General features: G+C 56.0%; 6 protein-coding genes and 1 pseudogene across 7 annotated transcripts; 4 read left to right on the plus strand and 3 right to left on the minus strand.

Moving 5' to 3' along the window:
* Positions 1 to 45: 45 nt before the first annotated feature.
* LOC112346964 (basic proline-rich protein-like) lies at positions 46 to 804 on the minus strand. The gene has a single exon (XM_024677011.1). It carries the CDS (start codon positions 802 to 804, stop codon positions 46 to 48), a length of 759 nt encoding a protein of 252 aa, XP_024532779.1.
* A 2,220-nt stretch (positions 805 to 3,024) lies between these two features.
* On the minus strand, positions 3,025 to 4,824 carry LOC9640689 (mitogen-activated protein kinase kinase kinase 3). 2 transcript variants are annotated; one of them, XM_024677061.1, is made up of 9 exons: positions 4,573 to 4,824; positions 4,390 to 4,520; positions 4,236 to 4,323; positions 4,095 to 4,157; positions 3,877 to 4,037; positions 3,745 to 3,820; positions 3,635 to 3,694; positions 3,477 to 3,587; positions 3,025 to 3,414 (listed from the first exon to the last, which is right to left on the minus strand). In XM_024677061.1, the coding sequence occupies exons 2-9, from the start codon at positions 4,500 to 4,502 to the stop codon at positions 3,199 to 3,201; spliced, it is 888 nt and encodes a 295-aa protein (XP_024532829.1). In that variant the 5' UTR covers positions 4,503 to 4,520; positions 4,573 to 4,824; the 3' UTR covers positions 3,025 to 3,198. The 2 variants fall into 2 exon arrangements, with proteins under 2 accessions (XP_024532829.1, XP_024532828.1); XM_024677060.1 differs by having other exon boundaries at positions 4,236 to 4,520.
* An 86-nt stretch (positions 4,825 to 4,910) lies between these two features.
* LOC9640690 lies at positions 4,911 to 5,772 on the plus strand. The gene is made up of 6 exons (XM_024676761.1): positions 4,911 to 4,985; positions 5,044 to 5,130; positions 5,211 to 5,403; positions 5,466 to 5,526; positions 5,581 to 5,622; positions 5,683 to 5,772. The coding sequence occupies exons 1-5, from the start codon at positions 4,937 to 4,939 to the stop codon at positions 5,620 to 5,622; spliced, it is 432 nt and encodes a 143-aa protein (XP_024532529.1). The 5' UTR covers positions 4,911 to 4,936; the 3' UTR covers positions 5,683 to 5,772.
* Positions 5,773 to 6,659: 887 nt separating this feature from the next.
* LOC9640691 lies at positions 6,660 to 13,872 on the plus strand. The gene is made up of 6 exons (XM_002971799.2): positions 6,660 to 8,548; positions 8,682 to 9,402; positions 9,541 to 10,242; positions 10,378 to 11,180; positions 11,337 to 11,663; positions 11,770 to 13,872. Exons 1-6 carry the CDS (start codon positions 6,746 to 6,748, stop codon positions 13,747 to 13,749), a joined length of 6,336 nt encoding a protein of 2,111 aa, XP_002971845.2. The 5' UTR covers positions 6,660 to 6,745; the 3' UTR covers positions 13,750 to 13,872.
* A 1-nt stretch (position 13,873) lies between these two features.
* Positions 13,874 to 15,972, plus strand: LOC112346899. Its single transcript, XM_024676760.1, has 3 exons — positions 13,874 to 14,037; positions 14,091 to 15,710; positions 15,763 to 15,972. The coding sequence occupies exons 1-2, from the start codon at positions 13,986 to 13,988 to the stop codon at positions 15,644 to 15,646; spliced, it is 1,608 nt and encodes a 535-aa protein (XP_024532528.1). The 5' UTR covers positions 13,874 to 13,985; the 3' UTR covers positions 15,647 to 15,710; positions 15,763 to 15,972.
* LOC112346965 lies at positions 15,814 to 17,395 on the minus strand (annotated as a pseudogene).
* A 141-nt stretch (positions 17,396 to 17,536) lies between these two features.
* On the plus strand, positions 17,537 to 20,360 carry LOC9640692 (subtilisin-like protease SBT5.3). The gene is made up of 8 exons (XM_024677012.1): positions 17,537 to 17,585; positions 17,739 to 17,957; positions 18,009 to 18,040; positions 18,155 to 18,712; positions 18,855 to 19,147; positions 19,211 to 19,325; positions 19,379 to 19,594; positions 19,691 to 20,360. Exons 1-8 carry the CDS (start codon positions 17,537 to 17,539, stop codon positions 20,198 to 20,200), a joined length of 1,992 nt encoding a protein of 663 aa, XP_024532780.1. The 3' UTR covers positions 20,201 to 20,360.
* Positions 20,361 to 20,692: the final 332 nt, after the last annotated feature.

Here is a 20,692-nt window from a genome sequence, read left to right on the forward strand (position 1 = left end):
GCGAGCGAGCAAGCGAGCGAGCAAGCGATCGACGGATGGATGAATTCAAAGATCCCACTTCTTCTCCAGCGCGTCCATCCTCGCGGCGAGATCCTTGCACGCCAGCTTGAGCGATTGAAACCTCTGGCGACGAGCTTGACCTTGGAGCTGGGCGATCGGTGGAGGCGGCGGCTCCATCACCTGGATAGGAGCTGGCATCAGCGGAGGCCGCCCGGGCTTGCGCTTGAGAGGCATGGGCAGATCACAATAATCCATCTCTCCGGGCTTGCGCATGGCCAGATAACGAAAATCCATCTCTGGAGCTTGCCTCGGAGGGCGACCAGGCTTGCGCTTGAGAGGCATGGCCTGATCACGAAAATCCATCTCTGGAGCTTGCCTGGGAGGGCGCCCGGGCTTGCGCTTGGCCTCGCGTGGAACCATCTCTGGAGCTGGATGCCTGCGAGGCCGCCCGCGCTTGCGCTTTGGAGGCGTGGTGGCCTCGAGAGAAACCATCTCTGGCATCGCCGCCGCGGGAGGATCGGGAGAGGGATCAGGACGCTTCCTCCGGGAGAATGCTTGCATTATCTTCGGCCTCGGCGCTGGGATCTCGGCCTGCGGTGCCGCCTCGGTCTGGAGCAGCATTTCCTGCCTTACCCGCTGGGCCGCCTGGGCGTGCCATTCCTCCAGCTCCGGCTTGGGGCTCGCGGAGGAAGATGGATCTTTCTTGAGCAGCGATGGCGCGCGATCGTGAATCGGGAAAGCCGGCAGCGCGATGATCGCTTTCCTGGCGGGAATCACTTGCGGCAGCGGAGAAGAGAGAGCCATTTCTCCGCTTTGAAATAAAAACTTAAACCCTGGAGAACTTGACAGATTATTGGAAACCCAACGAACTTGACGGAATCTCCTCCTCAAAGTTGACAGAATACCCTAAGCTTACCGGAATGTCCTCCTTAAATCTGACAGAATATCCCCATTTCTGAACGAACTTGACGGAATGTCCTCCTTAAACTTGACAGATTTGGCCCTAGAACAATGGAGCACAGGACGAGCGCGCGTGCGAGAATGGGGGCGTGTTCTCTCCGGTGAGCTCGCATTTGCATGAAATCCCTGGAGCGATGGAGGATCTGGAGGACGAAATCACGGTGTTCAAGAGGCGAGAGATCCGATTCTACGAGTTCCCGGCCGCGCCGCCCAATGCTGCTCTCGGCGACTCCAAAATCTCGGTGCTGCTCGAGAATCTGGAGCTCCGCCGCTTCGTCCTGGCCCCGGTGCCCGCCCTGGACGAGGATCTTTGCACGCAGTTCATCAAGACGTTCGCGAGGAAGGCGTCGATCGACGGCGGCCACGGCATCGTCCGGGGCCGCAGCGTCGTCCTGTGCGCACACAGCGTCCAGCGACTCACCGGCCTGCCGATGGGAAGCTCCTCCTATGGCAAGCCCCTCGCGGCGCCGGAGAATGCCTCGATGCTGCGCGAGATGTTCCCGGGCATGAAGCATTCCGGGGAGAACTACTACTTGCCGCGGATGAGCCGCCGGGTGGACAACGCGGACGAGTTCATCGCCATCGCCCGGATGCTCACGGAGAGGCTGCTGTGCCAGACCGATAGCCACAAGTACGCCGAGGCGGAGCTCCTGCTGGGGATGAGGTTCTCGCTGGCGGCCGGGGTCGTGATGCCGTGGGCGGTGTTCATGGCGCGGAGGATGCTCGAGGCGGTGGTGAGGAGCAAGGAGAGGAAGTCGGTGTTTCTCTTCGGGCAGTGGCTGTCCGGGCTCATTCGCAGCCAGCTCGAGAGCGCTCCAGGCGACGAGAGGAAGAGAAAGGAGCGAGGATCTTCCGCGGAGGACGATGAGATTGGCGTTGCTGCGAAAGGGAGCCGGATCAAGCAACGGAGGTACGTGAGTGCTGGACGCGGCGGCGGTTCCACGTCCGATGAGTCACCGCGCGAGAAAGGCCGCCGACGAAAGGAGTTTGGAGGATCTGAGGATTCAGGATCATCGCCGGAGAAGAAACGCGCGGTGGCTATGACGAGCATCATGGAACAAGAGCAAGGAGCTACGTCGACCCTCTCGGAACCGGATCGCCCACCGGAGAAAGAAAACGCAGAATTCCAAGCGGCTATCAAACATTCTCCATGCAAACTCGAGGCTCCGGTTAAACTCGAAGAAACACCACCGTCAACCCTCTCGTCAACCCTCTCGGAAGCGGATCGCCCACCGAAGAAAGAAAACGAAGAGTTCCAAGCGGCTATCAAACTCGAGGCTCCGGTTAAACTCGAAGAAACACCGGGTCAGGACCAAGCAGCTGGAGAGACGACACCGTCACCGAACGAAAGCGAAGAGTTCCAAGCGGCTTCTCCATGCAAACTCGAAGAAACACCGGGTCGGGACCAAGCAGCTGGAGAGACGGCACCGTTACCGAACGAGAACGAAGACTTCCAAGCGGCTTCTCAAAGAAACGGGTCAGGACCAAGCAGCTGGAGAGGCAACACCGAAGAGTTCCAAGCGGCTTCTTCATGCAAACTCGAAAACACACCACCGTCGCTTGGTGAGGATCAAGCAGCTGGAGAACCGGACGAGAAACTTGGACCGAAAGGCTGCCAGGACCCCGTGGACGAAGACGAAGCAGTTCTATCCAAGGAACTAGACAAGGACCAAGCTGCTGTGTCCTCGAGCACGGATGTGGTGGAAGAACCCCGAGCTGTGGAGATCGAACAGGCAGAAGGTGGCATCGAAGTAACTGGAAATCCAGAAGATGAAACAGTCAAGCTAGAGGACCAGGCAGTTTCGAGAAAGAGCCAGCTTCTTTGCGAGCTCCTCATGCTGAGGGAGGAGGTCCTGGGAGCCGCGGAACTGGATCAGGAGTTCGTAGACTTGGAGATTGTGGAGCGTCACCGGGAGCTCCAAGAGAGCGCGCAAGAGCTTGTCTCGCTCGATGAGGAGCTCGGGCAGCTGCGCCAAGAGGTGGACGACGCAAAGTTTGCCGTGGAGCTGGAGGAAAGCCGGAGGGCACCAAAGGAGTGCGTGAGAAAGATCCGGGACGAGTACATAACTTATAAGAAGATGGTCAAGGAGTTCCTCCAGGTTTCTGAGCCTCCATCTTAGAAACTCTATTTAGCTTTGATGATCTCTTATGGTAGGAGATGATGGAAGGAGATCCGAGTTGTGGGGCTCCTCCATCGTAGCATACAGCTGACTAACTTATCTTTCGATTCTCGAGTTTTCAAGCCACGGTTTCGACTTGAGCAAGCTGAGGCTCGTAGGAATGCTGGAAGTGATTGGCAGTAAACCAGGGATGGAAGAAGAGCTGAGAAGCGGTGGGTCTGTGAGAAGGATCTCGCTGGAGGCAGAGTCGGAGAAAGTCTTTGGCTTGGTCCGAGAGGAAGTCGGGGACTCGGGGTGTTTCCAGAGTGGTGGCCAGTTTGTAGAGCACTGGAACCTGTGGAGACAAGAAAGAAGAACAGTGAGAACTTTGAGAACTTTGGAAAAGATTGCACGAACCGCTTCGTAGTCACTCCATGGTGGTCTTGCTTGTGCCATTTCGATCACCGTGCAGCCGAGGCTCCATATATCGACTGAGAGATCGTAGCCACTGCAGCGGCTCTTCAAAATCTGGAAGAAAGTTAGTGAGCGCTTGTTCTCGCTCGAAACTATCAAACCTCTGGAGCCATCCAGTATGGAGAGCCTTTTAGCGAGCGTGCAAACGACTTGGCAGTAACCTGGATGGAAGCTAGAGCGCGATCTGAGAAAATCACTGCGAGAGACTTACGTGTTTGGCCATTCCAAAGTCCGCGAGCTTTACATTTCCATCCGAGTCAATGAGGACGTTTGCCCCTTTGATATCCCTGTTGCAAAACCGGAAGCTTTAGGTAGGAGGAACTTTCACTGCTTTTGTTGTTACCTGTGCACGGTTTGTTTGCTGTGGAGGTACGCTAAGCCACACACGATTTGCCGTGCGTAACTTTTGATCACTGGCTCTTCGAAGGCGCCATACTCGTGGAGGAGCTTTTGGATGGAGCCACCTGATGCAAACTCCAAGTAGATATGGAGCCTATCCTTCATCTGGACAAAACAAAGGCATGTTTCGTCGATCCATCAAGCGACGAGAGAGCGAAGTACTGATTCGGAGCCGTAGTACTGGACGATGTTTGGATGCCTCAGGCGGCTCAACATAGCAATCTCCTGCGAACGCGAGAGAAGAAACCATGTCAAAACAAACAAGAGGAGAACCACGAAAAAGAAAAGCTGGAAGAAGCCTACTTGTCTCAGCTGTTTGCAACATTCTTGAGACCTGTAGTCACTGCAGGAGATCATGGCCTCCTTGATGGCACAAAACCTTCCAATATAGCTGAAGAAGAAAAAAAAAAAGAGAGGAAGACTCAACAGGATCACCAAAGAAACCAAGGAGAGAAACCTGTCAAAGCCAACATAGACGTTTCCAAAGGATCCACTTCCGATCAGAGCTCCCTTCTTCCAGCAAGCTGGAACTCCGGGAGACTTCTGGAGAGGGATCTCCAATGTCTCCATTCCAACTTAAGAAGGAACCTGGATAAAAAACCCCTTAGAACCCCAGTCGAATGGATCGAGAGATTTATACCAGGGGAAATGCAGCAACAGCAACAGTGGCGAGAGAAGCTGGATAACGACTGGCTCGCTTCCATCCTCCCTCCTCCTGAGAATGATCCGCATTGCGATGCCAAAGCATTCACGAGAAGAATATATGAGCAATAATGGCGGCGGACCAATCGGTCTCATTTGTTTTGACGACATAGCGCGCATCCCCTGGCCCGCGTGTCCCTCTCGCCCTAGCTCGAATCCCCCTTGTCCCTCGTGTTCCTCATGCCCTAGCTCGAATCCCCCTTGTCCAAAAAGCCCGGCAGCATGAAGAGCCCTAACTTTCAAATTATGGATATTCCATGTACTTTTTAGGGTTCTTGGGGCTGGGCGGGCGAGCTGCGGCGATGGAGGGCTACCTCGACCATCTCAGATCGCTGCGCAGGCTCATGAATGGTACGCGAAATCTCTGTGCCTCTGGAAATCTGCGACGCGGCTGGTGGTGTTGGGGCAGACTATGAGGACAAGGCGGCGGTGGTGAGCGCCGAGCGGCACAAGCAAGAAGCTGTGATACGAACTCTTGAGAAGGATCTGGAATGCGGTAAGCTATCGGTGATATCGAATCAGACGAAAGCGATTTGCGTGATGATTCTCAATCCTTTTCTTTTGTTGTTTCCACAGTGAATGCTGAGTCCCGGCGCTTGGATAGCGAGACTGATGGAATCTTGAAGCAAAGCGGCTTCGTTTCGGCTTCGATTCTCAGGAGCCAGAGGGAGCTTTCCAAGCTGGATAAAGACGCCGTTGCGCTCGCGGATGCTTTGGAGGTGCTGAAGAAAGACACAGTGGTGGAGGCCGAGTCTATCCACAGGAAAAAGTGAGCCTCTTTGATTCTCTTCCGCTTTTTCTCCAGCAAATCTCGTCTCGCCCCGCGTGCAGGGCGCACTTTGACGAGCTTTCCAGTGACTTCGCTGCAAAGTTTGAACTCTACAAGTCCAAGGTGATCTTCTTTTCTCGATGTCTTCAAGCTAAGCTTATGGCACCAAGTTTCCAGGCAAATCTCGCTCTATGCGTTCTGTGTGGTCGGCAGGAATAGGTGGGCTCTCCTTGTGCTTTTATCTTATTTTCACTTCTTTCACTTTTGCTGATCATTCAGTGTCGTTATCTCTCGGGGAATTTAGAAACTAAATCGGAACAATGCAGCGCTTTGGAAAAGTATACAGGATAGTTATAACGTTTTCGAGTCGTGGCGCCTTCACGGGGCCGAAGTTAGTCATTCAGCATAATAGGATAGCTACAGGGGAGGATTGTGGAGAGGTAACTGGAAAGGAGCGCTCCTTGTCGCAAGAGGAGTGCACCGCTATCAGGAGAAGTGACAGGCCAGTGGTGGCGGAGAACTTTAAGCGGAAGCCTGCCGAGTGTATGCTGGTGGAACAAGTGTACAAGAAAAAGGAGCTCTTGAGACCGTCGGGCATCACTTTCGAAACGTGTGAGAAGCCGAAGCGGACCAGGTTGCTGGAGCCGGCTGGACAGAAACTGCTGAATGACTTGGGCCTGGACTTGTTCTACTTCACGCCGGTCCCCAAGAGTGATCCCGACCTATGTCAGGCCTTCATTTCTACGTATGCTCATCCTTTTCGATACGGGATGGTTGACGGGAAAGCAGTGCGGATCAACTACGAGGAAATCGCAAAGCTGACAGGTCTTCCAATTGGGAACTGGAAGTATAAGAAGTACGACCTTCGAGGCAAGCACCAGGCGATCCTGTATGGAATCCTGCGGACTTTCAAGCAGAAGAAGCCCGGCCTATTTTCTCTGGAGCATGTGAAGTTCGGGGACGGGCTTGAGGACAGCATAGCCTTCAGAGAAGTTGCCAGCCTACTTATGGAGAGGCTCATATGCAAGCCGCATCCTTCGGACAGCGTAATGCCGCAACTCATTCTGTCCATGCATGGATCTCTCCGGCGCAACCAGATCATGAAGTGGGCTCAGCTGTTGACAGTTCGGCTTTGCAAGTCGGTATTCTATACCCGACTAACAGGATCATTTCCGTTTTGCTACGCCGAGTGGCTGACGGGTCTCATTCGCCAGCAGATCGAAGGTGACGAAACCAGAGACCTTGAGTTGGAAACAAGCTTGAAGGCTCTGGCTAAGATGGAGATAGACAGGGCGGTTTTGGACTCTAGGATTCAATCTCTGGAGGCTCAGAAGCAGCAGTGATGTCAGTGGTAACAGCGGGAGGACTCGGAGAGCAGAAGTCGCAAGAGAAGATTGAAATCGAAAAGCTCGCAGCACAGCTGAGGAGAGCAGGCTCTTGTGAAGACATTGTCTTGGGCAGACGAGTTCACGCCAGGATTCTACAGAGCCGCTACCGAAACTACAGGTATTTGGCCAACCTGGTCGTGGAAATGTACGGTGACTGCCACAGCGTGAGTGAAGCTCGTGCTGTCTTCGACGGGATTGAAAAGCCAAACGTGTTCTCGTGGAACACCATGCTGGGGGCTTACGGGCAGAACGGGCAAGTGGAGGATGCAAAACAAATCTTCAACGCAGCACCGGAGAAGAACCTCCTTTTGTGGACTACTTTGATATCCGCATATGCAAGGAACGGGCATCTGGAGGAAGCCAAGAGTACCTTCGATGGATTGCCCGAGTCGGATGTGGTAACACAGACAACAATACTGCTGGCTTTTCTGGAGACTGGGAACTTGGAAGCCGCGGAGTCCATCTACATAAGTATGCCCGTACTCGACACAATCGGCTGGACGATCATGCTAAAGGCATACGCAGAGAGAGGACATCTCCAGAAGGCAAGGCGGTTTTTCGAGTTGATGCCAGAAATGGACGTTGTATCTGCGACTTCCATGGTGGTGGCCTATGCCGAGAACAGCGACCTTGAAGATGCCAAGGCGGTCTTTGACAGCATGCCTCAGAGGAACATCGTCTCGTGGACAGCGATGGTGAAGGCGTACGCGTGTGAAGGGGATATCGGGAAAGCCAAGCCTCTGTTCGATAGAATGCCCGAGCACAACGTGATATCTTTCACGGCTATGCTGCAAGCGTACTTGGACAACGGGAAGCTCCAGCTTGCGAAGGCAATATTCGACGCCATGCCCGAGCGGGACGTCATTGCGTGGAACTCCATGGTTCAAGGCTATGCGAAGATGGGATATCTGGAGGAGGCAAAGCTTCTGGTAGACAGAATGCCCAGGTGGAACACGGTGACTTGGACGGCCCTGGTTGAGGGGTATGCTCAAAGCGGGTATATGGATGAAGCGAGGTCAACGTTTGACAGGATGCCGGGTCGGGATATGATGGCCTGGAACAGCATGATCGGGACGTATGCTCAGCTCGGGTATATGCACGAGGCGAAGGAGATCTTCGCTATGCTTCCGGAGCGAGACGTTTTCTCGTGGACTGCCATGATCCCGGTTCACGCAAGAGGTGGCAGCGTTTACAAGGCGAAGATGGTGTTCGACACCATGCCTCAGCAGAACGTGGTGTCCTGGAATGCGATGGTTGCTTCGTATGCTCACTGCGGGCATGCGAAGTCCGCCGTGGAGCTCTTTAAGTTTATGGAACAGGAAGGACTTCGTCCAAACGACATCTCCTTCGTGAGCCTTCTCACGGCATGCAGCAGGCTTGGCGCGCTGGACGAAGGCCACGGTTACTTCCTCCGGATGGTGCTCGACTACTGCGTTGCTCCACTCAAAGAACACTACAGCTCCATGTTGGATCTTCTTGGACGGGCTGGGCGCCTGCGCGATGCCGAGGAGCTGGTCAAGACGATGCCGTTTGTTCCCGACTCCGTGATGTGGGCGACACTGCTAGGTGCTTGCAAGCTCCACAAAGATACTGCGCGTGGACAACGAGCAGCGAAGCAGATCATCAACTTGGACACGAAGAGCTGCCTGGCTTACGTGCTGCTGGGCAACATCTGCGTCGAGCGCTCCGAGCAACTTAAGCATCAAGTCTTGCTTCCTCAAGCTCGTCCAGCTCGAAGTCTTGTGGCTCCTCCGAGTGCTTGAGCTGTCCAGCGTACATGTTGTAGAGCGTGACATACGTCGCGGAATCGGCAGAGTCGAGCTCCAGGAGCTCCTTGGCAACTCTGGCACCCCGAGCAACGTCGTTGTGGATCTTGCACGACATGAGCAGGTTCTTCCACACTGCTTCGTTGGGCTTGAACGGCATCTTTCTGATCACGGCTTCGGCCTCCTCCAGCCAGCCGATTCTTCCCAGCAGGCCGACGATGCACGAGTAGCGCTCCCGCTTGGCCGTCACCCGGTACTCCGTTCCGAGCTGGAACAAGTAGTAGAAGGCTTCCTCGAGCAGGCCAACGTGCTGGCAGACGGAGGCGACGCTCATGAGCGCTACGTTGTCGGGCTTAAGTCCTTCCTGCTGCAGTCCACGAAACAGCTTGCGTGCCTCGGCAACCTCACCGTGCTGCGCCGCCACCGTGACTATCGAGTTCCAGGAAACGAGCGCCCGCTCGCGCATGGAGTCGAAGACTCTCCGTGCCTCTCTCGGGCTCCCGCACTTGCCATACATGTTGATGAGCGTGTTGTCGATGATCACGTCCGAGAGGAAACCGGACTCAGCTATGCTCCTATGGATGATCCTGGCTTGGACGAGCCCGGCATGGCCAGCACAGGCGTCAAGGATGGCATTTACAGTTCCCCGGTTGAAGCTGACGCCTTCGAGGTCCATTCTCCTGAACAAAGCGATGGCCTTTCCCCCTCGGCCGTGTTTGGAATAGGCCGAGATCATGGAGTTGTAGAGCAGCACGTCCTTGGGCGCGGCTGTTTCGAAGGCTTCCGCTGCCTCCTCCAGAGAGAAGCACTCCGAGTACATCCCGATGAGAGCGGGCGAGACCGTGGTGCTCGAGTCGTATCCCGAGCCTTTCACTTGCTCGTGGATCATCCTCCCGCGGCTTAAAGACTTCAAGCTGCTGCACGCATCGAGAATTCCCGCAAAGGTGACGGTGTCGGGCTTGTCTCCATACTGCTGCATCCAGTGCCACAGCTCGAAGGCCTCGTAGTGGCTGCCGTCTTCGACACAGGAGCACAGCATGGAAGTCCAGGAGACAACGTCCCGGTAGTCCTGGATGCTCTGGAAGACGACCTTGGCATCCTCCAGACTCTGGCACTTTCGGTACGCGTTGATGAGGCAGTTCGCCACCGCGACGTCCCGGAGCAGTCCTGCCGAACAGATCTGAGCGTGGAGCATCCGGACCTGACTTATGTCGGTGAAACACGCATCGAGGCTCGCGAAGAACGTCACTCTATCCGGCTTGGTGCCTTCGAGCTGCATCGAGGCGAGCAACTCCAACGCGGCGTCACCCTGAGCGTTCTGGACGTATGCCGACGCAAGAGCGTTCCAGGAGACGAGATTCTTCTCCTCCATCCTGTCGAAGGCGGCCTTCGCTTGCTCGAGTCTCGAGCACCTCCCGTACATAGTGATCAAAGTGTTCCCGACAGAGACGGACTCCTCGACTCCACACTCGGCCGCACACTCGTGAGCTCGGACTCCCTGTTCCAAGTCCCCCAGGCTCGCGCAGCTATCGATGACGCTCACAAAAGTCTGCTCGCCTGCCTTGACGCCTTCCTGGTTCATCCGGTGGAACATCTCCACTGCCGCTTCGTCCGCCCCGCACTGAGCGTAAGCAGTCAGGAGCGTGTTCCAGGCGAAGAGATCCTTGTCCCGGACGCCATCAAACGTTCTCTTTGCGTCGGAGATGCTTGAGTTCCTGGCAAAAACTTGGAGCAGCGCCGTCTGGAGGAGCACGTCCGACCGAAGCCCCGCGGAGGTGACGAGCTCCTGGAGCAGCCTCACCTGGCGTAGGCTGGTGCAGACCTCGAGCACGGTGAGAAAGGTGACTTTGTCGGGCCGGACGCCTTCGTGCTGCATGGTCCGGAAGAGCTTGAAGGCCTCGCGCTCCAGCCCGTTGTGAGCGTAGGCGTCGACGATCGAGTTCCAGGACGAGACGCTCTGCAAGGCCATGGCATCGAAGAGCTGCTTGGCGTCGCGGACGCTGCCGCACTTGCCGTGCATGTGGACGAGCGAGTTCCCGACGAAGACGTTGGAGCTGTGGAAGCCATTCTCGGCGGCTCTGTCGTGGATCATCCTCAGCTCGCTGGCCTCCTCGGCGGCACCGAGAACACTCACGAAAGTCACCTCGTTTGGAGCCACGGAGCACTCGTGCTGCATCCTCCGGAACATCTCCAGCGCGCTCTTGCGGTGGCCGTGCTGCGAGTAGGCCCGGATGATGGCGTTCCAGGACACAACGTCGCGCTGCTCCATCCTCTCGAAGACGCGCCGGGCCTCCTCCACAGCGCTGCAGTCGCCATACATGCTCACCAGCGTGTTCGCGATGACCACATCCGACTCGAGCTCGTCCGCGACGATCATGGCGTGGATCTCTCGGCCGTGCTCCAGGCTCTCCTCCACGCAGCAGCAGCCGAGCAAGCTCAAGTAAGTCACCCTGTCCGGCTTCACTCGCTCGTGGATCATCCGCTGGAAGAGCTCCAGCGCCCGCTCGCCATTGCCAGCCCGGGCCAGCACCGTGATCATCGTGTTCCAGGACACTACATCCTTGTGGGCGATGCTCTCGAACACCAGCTCGGCCTCGTCCAGGCGCCCGGCTCGTCCATACAGGTTGGCGAGAGCGTTGCCGAGAAAGGTGACGGACTGGAGGCCTGCGGCAAGAATTAGCTCGTGAATCGTCCTCACTGATCTTGCCGATGGCGAGGAAGAGCACGACTCCAAGGCTGTGAGGAATCCTACCTTGTCCGGCTTGGCTCCCTCGAGCAGCATCGCGTGGAAGAGCTCCAGCGCCGCGGTGGTATGCCCGTTGTGGGCATACGCGGCCATGATCATCGTCCAGGAGAAGACGTTGCGGTGGAGGATCCTGTCGAAGACGCTGCGCGCGTCCTCCACTCGGCCGAGCTTCCCATACGACTGGACAAGGAGGTTGAGCAGCAGGCGATCGGTGGCGAGAGTGGCCGAGGAGAGGATGTGGCGGTGGATGCGCTTCGTCTGCCAGACGTGGATGCATCGCCGGATGAGCGAGGAGATGTGTGGAGCCGAGGTGGATTCGCCGTCGTCGCCATCGCTTCGATCCAGCCGGTCCAGCTCCCGGTCGAGAGTGAGATCGGCGCTGGAAGAACCAACACCGGCAGTAGAGAAGAAGTTTCTCCTGGATCTCGAGCAGCGCAAGAGCATGGCGGTGGTGGGAGAGATCTAGGTGATGGGCGATCGCATTCTTCGATGCTTGAGCCGGACTTCCATTGCTATGGCGGATGCTGGCCGGAGATCGAGAGGACCAGCAGCCCAGCTTCCGAGAAGAGCCCTAGACGAGGATCCAGTTGATGGGCTTGATAGATTCGGGAAATCCAGTCGAGCTCGTCTCATGGGGATCGCGGAGGAGATGGAAAGATTGCCGCTCGAGGAAGCCATCCACGGGCTGGAGATGCTGGGTTTCAGTCCAGGAGTGGAGCTCTACGCGGCATTGCTGCGACGATGCGGCAGCCAAGGATCCCTGGCGGAGGGAATTCGCGTCCACGAGCACATTGCAAGGAGCAAGCTTGTGCGAGTGAGGTTCTTGGAGAACACGCTCATGGAGATGTATGGGAGGTGTGGTGGCGTGCAAGAGGCTACCGCGGTCTTCGAGAGAATGGAAGATTGGAACGTCTACTCGTGGACGATCATCATCGCAGCAAATACCCAGAACGGCCATCCACTCGAGGCACTGCAACTCTTCTACCGGATGAACCAGGAAGGGACTGCTCCAAACAACCACACTCTAAGCATCGCCATCGCAGCGTGCTCGGCACTGGTGGATCTCTCGCGAGGGAGGAAGATCCATGCGAGCTTGGAAGGCTGTGGCTTCCAGGCCGACGATCACGTCAAGAACACGCTCATGGACTTCTACACCAAGTGCGACAGCCTTGACGACGTGAAGAAGGTGTTTCGATCGATGGGAGGCGACGCCAAGGTGGTCAGCTGGACGTGCCTCATCGTTGGCTGCGTCCAGCTCGGGAGCTACAGGGAGGCCTTCCACTTCTTCAAGCTCATGGAGCTCCAGGGGATCCACGCTGACACCGTCACTTACGCCTCGCTGCTCGACGCCTGCTCCAACTTGGCGTCGCTCTCGCAGGGCCGGAAGCTCCACGCTCGCATCGCCGAGCTCGGGCTGCTCGAGGCCGACGTGGTGCTCCAGACTTCCATCCTCACCATGTACTCGAAGTGCGGAAGGCTGGGAGAAGCTCGCGGGATCTTCGACAGGATTGGCGAGAAGAACATCGTGGCGTGGTCGGCGATCATCATCGCCTACGCGCAAAACGGCGACTGCTCCACCGCGTTGAAGCTCTTCTGGAAGATGGAGCAGGCGGGGCAGAAGGCGAGCGAGACGACGTTCGTGAGCGTCTTGTACGCTTGCAGCCATGCCGGCCTCGTCGACGATGCGTACTACTACTTCACCACCATGATGAGCGAGAGGAAGCTGGAGCCTTTGCCGGGACACTATGGTTGCATCGTGGATCTGCTGGGCCGAGCCGGGCGACTGGCCGATGCCGAGGAGCTCATACAGCGGATGAAGGCTCCACATTCGGGGGTGCTCTGGACGACGCTTTTAGGAGCTTGCAAGACGCATGGAGATATGATGCTGGCGGAGCGAGCAGCGGAGAGGATCCGCGAGCTGGATCCAGGCTCTGCGACACCGTACGTACTGCTTTCGAATGTCTACTCGGAAGCTGGACGATGGGACCTGGCAGCCAGCGTGAGGAAGCGCATGGACAACATGAAAGTGAAGAAACCAGCGGGGAAGAGCTGGGTGGAAGTGAGAGGCAAGCTGCACGAGTTTGTAGCGGGGGACCAGTCCCATCCGAAGATCGGGGAGATTGTTTTGGAGCTCAAGAGGCTGCTCGCGCTGATCAAGGAAGCCGGATACGCTGCGGACAAAAGTGCCACACTCCACAATGCGGAAGAGGAGGAGAAGGAAGGACTCCTTTACTATCACAGTGAGAAGCTCGCGATCGTCATGGGGCTGCTTCACAGCCCCCGCGGAGAGCCCGTCCAAGTCGTGAAGAACTTGAGAGTTTGCTCCGACTGCCATGCTGCCGCCAAGTTCATCAGCAAGGTGGTGGACAGGCAGATTGTCCTGAGGGACACGAAGCAGTTCCACCACTTTGAGCACGGGCGCTGCTCGTGTGGAGACTACTGGTGATCGCAAACGAGCTCTTCTACCAATAGTCTCGGCAAGAACAATTTCCATCTTCCATGTGATGGAACAAGTTGATGTCGCGGATGACGATCTTCCTCTCGGTCACCTTGGATATCACCTTCGCGGCGGTGTGGCAGTCGGGACACACGCGGATATTCTTGACGATGCTGATGGTCGTCTTTGGAGGAGTTTTGATCAGCCCCAGCCCGATGGCCAGCTTCTCGCTATGGAAGTAGAGGATGTCCTCCTTCTCCTCCTCCTCGGCGTCATGCAGTACTTGCTTGGTATCGGGTACGTAGCCGTGTTCTTTCATGACTTTGCTCACTCTCTGAATCTCCTGGCAGATTTGGACGAGGTCCGGGTGCCAGGAATCGCCCACGATGAACTCACTCGTCTTGCCGTTGATCTCGATCCAGCTCCTGCCGCCGGGCTTCTTTATTCCTCGGTCACGCATCAACTTCTGGACTTTGGCGGCCATGTCCCACTTCCCAGCGTCCGAGTAGATGTTGGAGAGGAGGCTGTAAGGCCCGGCGCGGTGCGGAGCCAGCCGGAAGACGTGCTCCGCGGCTCGAGCTCCAATCTCCACGTTGCGGTGGATCCGGCAGGCCTGCAGCAGCGACATCCACGACACCGAGTCGGGAGGGATCGGCATCCGGTTGAGGAACTTCTCGGCGTCGGCCAGCCAGCCAGCACGCGCGAGAAGATCGACCGCGCAGCCAAAGTGCTCGGCAACCAGCGGGATCCCCCGGTCGGGCTCGAGCGTGGTGAAGTAGTGCCAGGCCTGGTCGACGAAGCCGCCGTGGCTGCAAGCGTAGAGGACGTGCGTGAAGGTGACGCTGTCGGGCTTGTAGCCATCCTGCTCCATGCTCCAGAAGAGCTTCAAGGCGTCGCCGAAGTGGCCGTTTCGAGCGTAGGCCGCCACCATGCTGGAGAAGGTGATGTTGTTCGGCTCCAGCGTCTGGTCGAAGAGCTCGCGGGCCTCGTCAACTCGACCACACTTCGCATACATGTTGAGCAGCGCGGTATGCAGCACGACGTCGATGCAAACGCCCGAGGTGATGATCCGGTCGTGGAGGTGGCGGCCTTGGGCGATGGCGGACAGGTTCCCGCAAGCGTCCACCAGCGTCGCGAAGGTGAGGGCGCTGGTGATCCGGAAGCCGTCCTGGTCCATGACGCGCAGGAGCTCCAGCGCCGACGCCTCGCGGCCGCACTGGATCCTCCCGGCCAGCATCGTCGTCCACGACACCTCGTCGCGCGACGGCATCGCCCAGAAGGCGCGCTCGAAGTCGTCCATGCCGCCGCAGCGGCGGTACATGTTGAGCAGCGAGTTGGCCACCACGGGGTCGTGGAGCATGGCGGTGCTCGCGAGCGGCGCGGTGATGGAGCGCCCGAGCTCCAAGTTGGCGGTGTCGGCCACCGCGCAGAAGATGGCGCTCACGACGTGGGCGTCGGGGTGGCAGCCGCGGAGCTGCATCGCGCGGTAGTGGCCGAGAGCCGCGCGGGGCCGCGCGTTGCGGAGGCAGGCCGAGATGAGCATCATCCAGGAGAAGACGTTGGGGTCGGGCTGGCGGGCGAAGACGGCGTGCGCGCTCTCCACGTCCCCGCACTGGCCATACGCCTGGACGAGCTTGTTGGAGAGGTAGCGGCTGCGCAGGGCGCCGGTGGCGAGCATGAGCGCGTGGAGCTGGTGGGCTTGTGGGAGAGCTCGCTCGGCGGCGCAGCGGTGGAGGAGGAGCTCCACCGCCTCGCGGACGAGGCCCGGGGGGTGTGGCTGCCGCTGGAGCGCCGCCAGGACGTCCTTGACTGGGAGGCGCTCCACGTCGTGCCTGGTGAGCAGCATCTGGGTCGACGATTCTGGGCTCTCTTGAGCTGCCAGCGCCGATGCTCGGCGAATCCATGACCGCCCACGACGAGAACTCGTGCTCCTCCTCCACCACATTTACGCAATGCCATTCATTCCCCAGGTACCTAAATGATCACCCTCCAAGATCTTTGGACTGAAACTCTTTCTCGCAGCTAGAGATACGTCCTCTTTCTCGACAAAAGAGAGATCTTTCATTTCAAGGGTGGAAGTATAGTAGCGCGTTAGAACGAGAAGGTCGTGGATCTCTCAGGTGGTGGGATCCAACCCACGCCATGGTAGCAAGCACTCACCCATCCTCACTTCACGTTTTCCACCATCCAGACCTCGATCGCACGAACATAATCCATGACACCCTTCTCGCTGCCAAGGCCATCTTTGCTCGATGCAATCTCTTGCTTTGTTTGTAGGTAGCGTTTCTCCAGCTCCTTGGCCATCCCCACCACCTTGGCCATGGAAGGTTGTGGTTGTCAGCCAGGATGGAGACCATGTTGAGGTACTTCTCGCTCGTCCACTCCTTGAATGAGACCAAGTCGGTGTGGATCGCAATGTGGTGCGTTCCAATCTCGATCTTCCGGACGACTGCCAGCACGGATTTACTCAGCCCGAGTACATCCAGGAAATCGATCGCTGTGAAGCAGGGAGGCACCCCGCACGTAATCTCTCGCATCCAGAGGTACGTCTCCGGGTTTGGGACGATCTTCCGGCGGAGCCAGCTCGATTCCACCTCGCTCATCTCCAGGCACTTGATCACGGAGTCCAAGAAGCGAGCTCTCTGGCGCTCCGTCCATCAAGGTCTCGCGGATGAGCCGGGCTTTGTGAGAGCCGGGCTGCAGAAACTCCATCCACCACTCGTCAACTTGATTGGTCGCCGTCCTGTGGGCTGGATTGAGTTCGAGCGTCTCTGCGGGGCTGAGAAGCGAATTCGCAGGGGGGATGTGGAAGGTGTCTTGGTGCTTGAAAGTGGAGAGGATGGACAAGGGTGTCATGGCGAAATCTTAGAAGATCTAAGTCAGATTGGTTTGCTTGGGGGTTAAGCACATGCTAATCAATAAGTACTTGCAAAGGAATCTGCGTAGCTTGAATCTGTCACAAACTTGTCACCGTATAGCCTAGTATGAAAGACTTGCAAATCACAAACAAAATACTTGCATTATGTTTTTTCTTTTTTGGAAAAATGCTAGTGCCATTCACTTATGTTGGAGACTAAGTAGTCTTATTCCTCCAGCTAATAATAATAATAAAACATAGTTTTATTGTGTCGTACTGGAAGCATGAGACCACAAGCGAGGATTTGTAATTACCTTCCTACTCCTCACAACTGGACCCAAAAGACACTGAAAACATGTCAAAACACCAGCTAAGGTGATGAGCTATTCCTTTTGTCCTCTTTTTTGGTAATATCATCTTTTGAAATACTCAGCTTAGCTTTGACCAACTGTAAACCTTCAAAGATAACAGATAACTTTGATATCGAGTATCTCCGACAAGCCATGCTTTGCCAAAATGAAAAATAAAACCTGTCGCGATATTGTGAAGCACTTTGGTGTTTTAGAAACAATGAGACTGTTGCCCTCCAGAACTATCGAACGACGCTCTGCAACCATATGCCAAGATAGATAAGTTATAAACATGACGAAATCAAGGACGAACCCTTCCGCCACAACCGCTTCCAGGAGGAATATAAACACAAGAAGTGTATATAAACACAAGTTTACCCAGCCATTTGTGCAGAAGCGCAATGGGTCTCACGAAGAGCAGCCTCTGGTACACAATCGTAGCTTCCATTTTTGTTCTTACAGCGGCCGCTCCACACAAGAAAGTGAGTATAGAACTGAATGTTGGTTGTCGCCAAAGGTCATTTTCCACTCATCATCCCTGCACAGGCATACATCGTTTACATGGGTGAGAAATCGCACAAAGACCATAATGTCGTGCACGCACAAGTTCATTCCTTCCTGGCGGATACACTCGGAAGGTAAACAATTAGATGCTTTCTAAACATGCATACCCATACCTTTGGTTGAATTGTTGATACAGCCTTGAGGAAGCGCGGAGGAATATGATACACACCTACAAGCGCAGCTTCACTGGGTTTTCGGCCATGCTCACCGACGACCAAGCTGCACAGATAAAAAGTACGAGTTAATAAGGACAATATGTATATGCTTACCTTTGGTCGCAGGGAGAGAAGAGGTTGTTTCGATTTTCCCAAGCAAGAGTCACAAGCTCCACACAACCCATTCCTGGGACTTTTTGAATACCATCGACTCTTTCCCGGCTCAGAACAGCGATCCCAGTGGTTGTGAGGCTTCTGGCCAAGACATTATTGTTGGCGTCTTTGACTCTGGTACATAACGAGTTTATGAAGATGCACATACCAAACCATCAAGTTTTGCAGGTATCTGGCCGGAGTCCAAGAGCTTCAACGACGTAAGCATGCCACCGATACCAAGAAAATGGAAGGGAGCTTGCCAGGATGGAGAACAGTTCACTGCACGTAATTGCAACAAGTAAGAAGTCAAACTCCGAAACTATTGTTTTCAGACGATCTCACATGGATGCCAAAATGCCAGCAAGTTGATTGGAGCACGCTTTTACACAAACGGATACGATGCCAGCGACCCTGAGCTGCAAAAAACCTTCATCAAATCTGCACGGGATACGGACGGACACGGGACACATACCGCGTCAACTGCAGCGGGAAGGATTGTCAACGGCATAAGCTTCCCGGGAGGCCTTGGAGCTGGAGCTGCTAGGGGAGGAAGTCCAAACTCGAGAGTTGCCGCGTACAAAGTTTGCTGGGACGACTGCAAGGACCCTGACATTCTAGCGGGCTTTGATGATGCCATAGCCGACGGCGTCGACATTATATCTGCGTCCATCGGCCCGGATCCTCCTCAGGCCAACTATTTCGAGGATGCTATATCCATCGGAGCGTTCCATGCCCTGCAGAAAAACATCCTCGTGTCATGCTCTGCCGGAAACAGTGGAGACCCTTTCACGGCTACCAACCTTTCGCCATGGATACTGACGGTTGCAGCGAGCTCCATAGACAGGAGGTTTGAAGCCGATGTGGTCCTTGGAAACGGAAAAATACTTCAGGTAAGCTGTTGACAGTATCTGCAACGAGTTGAGCTTGACTTTGGAAACAGGGACTAGCTGTTAATCCATACGATTCTCAGTTCTTCCCGGTGGTTCTGGGAAAGGATCTTGCTGCCGCAGGAGTGACGCCTGCAAATGCAAGGTAATACAAGTCATCGAGGAAACTCAATGGTACCTAGTTGCTTTGTTGCGCAGTTTTTGCCATGCGGACTCCCTGGACGACGTGAAAACCAAGGGGAAAATAGTCGTTTGCCAGCATGAAATCCCGATCGAGTCGAGGGGAGCCAAGGCCGCCGAAGTGAGTCGAGCTGGTGGTGCTGGAATGATCGACATCAATCCTGAAGTTAAAGACCTGGCACAACCTTTCGTGGTCCCTGCATCACTGACCGACGAGGCCCAAGCGTCCATTCTCCGTGCATATCTAAATTCCACCAGGTGAGCAGCCAAAAGTATCTATCTACAGCCCCGTCTCTAACACCCCCTGGGAAAACCAACCAGCTCTCCCATGGCCAAGTTCCTCAAGACAAACGTCGTCCTCCACGACAAGCCGTCCCCAAAAGTGGCATTCTTCTCTTCGCGAGGTCCCAACACTGTTACTCCGGACATCATCAAGGTGAGTGGCAAAAGTTTCCTTGAGAGCTCGAGCACTCACATCCTGCTCTCCAGCCTGATATAACAGCACCAGGCCTCACAATCCTCGCAGCGTGGCCCCCTATAGCAACCGCAGGAGCCGGCAACCGAAGTGTCGACTACAACTTCCTCTCGGGAACGTCCATGGCATGCCCGCATATCACTGGGGTGGCAGCTTTGCTCAAGGCCAGATTCCCATACTGGACAGCAGCTATGATCAAGTCGGCGATGATGACCACTGGTAAAGAACTTGTTCTTCCTTCTCACGGCTGTCCAAGTTCCTGACCCAAATTCTTCGTTGGTTTCCTTCCAGCCACCCTCTCGGATAACACGAACAGCTTGATCAAGAACACTTTCACCAACACCCCTGCCACTCCTTTCGATTTTGGATCCGGGCATGTCAACCCAGTCGCGGCCCAGGATCCCGGACTCGTGTATGACATAAGCTTGGAGGAGTATACCAGCTTTGCCTGTGGCCTCGGCCCATCCCCAGGAGCACTGAAGAACCTCACGATCACTGCCTGTCCACCCAATCCCATCGCTTCCTACAATCTAAACTATCCTTCCATCGGAGTAGCCGACCTGCGAGGCAGCCTCTCGGTCACCAGATCGCTAACCAACGTCGGGCCAGCGCAATCCCACTACAGGGCCAAGGTCTACTCACCTCCTGGCGTGATCGTGTCGGTGTACCCCTCGGAGCTCCAATTCACGCGGCCGCTCCAGAAGATCTCCTTCACCGTGAGCTTGAGCGTCCAGCAGCGATCCCAGGATTTCGTGTTTGGCGCCCTCGTCTGGAGCGACGGCAAGCATTTTGTGAGAAGCCCGATCGCCGTGAATGCTACAGCGATTGCGAGCTAGCTAGCTTGCTAGTAGAGAGAGGAGAGCGATGTAACAAAAAGGGGATAATCCGACACGAAAGAACGGAAAACCATCGCTGTCGCACAGGCAGCCGTGGAGATTCGACCTAATCGGAGAGAGAAAGAAGAAAATGCGCTGCCGGATCCGACAGCCATGAAGAAAGAGGGCGACGAGAGTGAAGAACCCTAAAATATGCTTTCTATACGGATTCCAAGGCCCTGCGCGCGTGGCCGTCGGATCCTCCAATCCCCACCGCCCAATGACATGACCATTCCAAAACGGAAGGCCCCTCCTCTCTTTTTTATGCCCTCGGTTTTTCTAATGAAAAGCGAAAGGCGGTAGCTCGCTGGGAGAGCGCAGGGGGAGGACTTGTTCGCTCGATGACGATCTCGCCACCGGAGGCGCCGGGAGCTGCCGCTTGATCCAGCGCAGCATCGCCAGCGGCAGGAGCAGCAGCCGCGAGGTCAGATTTCACGCGTCTCCTCCTCTCCT

The sequence above is a fragment of the Selaginella moellendorffii genome, unplaced genomic scaffold (genome assembly GCF_000143415.4).
Source record: "Selaginella moellendorffii unplaced genomic scaffold, v1.0 SELMOscaffold_18, whole genome shotgun sequence".
In the NCBI taxonomy this organism is placed as follows: Eukaryota; Viridiplantae; Streptophyta; class Lycopodiopsida; order Selaginellales; family Selaginellaceae; genus Selaginella; species Selaginella moellendorffii.

Coding starts and splice junctions, on each gene's coding strand:
- LOC112346964 (XM_024677011.1), bottom strand. CDS start 804: ATGGCTCTCTCTTCTCCGCTGCCGCAAGTGATTCCCGCCAGGAAAGCG.
- LOC9640689 (XM_024677060.1), bottom strand. CDS start 4,502: ATGGAGACATTGGAGATCCCTCTCCAGAAGTCTCCCGGAGTTCCAGCT. Junction 4,158..4,235: donor GTTGCAAACAGCTGAGACAA/GTAGGCTTCTTC, acceptor TCGCGTTCGCAG/GAGATTGCTATGTTGAGCCG. Junction 3,415..3,476: donor CATGGAGTGACTACGAAGCG/GTTCGTGCAATC, acceptor TTGTCTCCACAG/GTTCCAGTGCTCTACAAACT.
- LOC9640690 (XM_024676761.1), top strand. CDS start 4,937: ATGGAGGGCTACCTCGACCATCTCAGATCGCTGCGCAGGCTCATGAAT. Junction 4,986..5,043: donor GCTGCGCAGGCTCATGAATG/GTACGCGAAATC, acceptor GTGTTGGGGCAG/ACTATGAGGACAAGGCGGCG. Junction 5,131..5,210: donor TGAGAAGGATCTGGAATGCG/GTAAGCTATCGG, acceptor TTGTTTCCACAG/TGAATGCTGAGTCCCGGCGC.
- LOC9640691 (XM_002971799.2), top strand. CDS start 6,746: ATGTCAGTGGTAACAGCGGGAGGACTCGGAGAGCAGAAGTCGCAAGAG. Junction 11,181..11,336: donor CGCCCGGCTCGTCCATACAG/GTTGGCGAGAGC, acceptor TCCCTCGAGCAG/CATCGCGTGGAAGAGCTCCA. Junction 11,664..11,769: donor TCCAGCCGGTCCAGCTCCCG/GTCGAGAGTGAG, acceptor GGAGAGATCTAG/GTGATGGGCGATCGCATTCT.
- LOC112346899 (XM_024676760.1), top strand. CDS start 13,986: ATGTCCTCCTTCTCCTCCTCCTCGGCGTCATGCAGTACTTGCTTGGTA. Junction 14,038..14,090: donor CAGTACTTGCTTGGTATCGG/GTACGTAGCCGT, acceptor ATCTCCTGGCAG/ATTTGGACGAGGTCCGGGTG.
- LOC9640692 (XM_024677012.1), top strand. CDS start 17,537: ATGTCGTGCACGCACAAGTTCATTCCTTCCTGGCGGATACACTCGGAA. Junction 17,586..17,738: donor CTGGCGGATACACTCGGAAG/GTAAACAATTAG, acceptor CAAGCTGCACAG/ATAAAAAGTACGAGTTAATA. Junction 19,148..19,210: donor GCATATCTAAATTCCACCAG/GTGAGCAGCCAA, acceptor AAAACCAACCAG/CTCTCCCATGGCCAAGTTCC.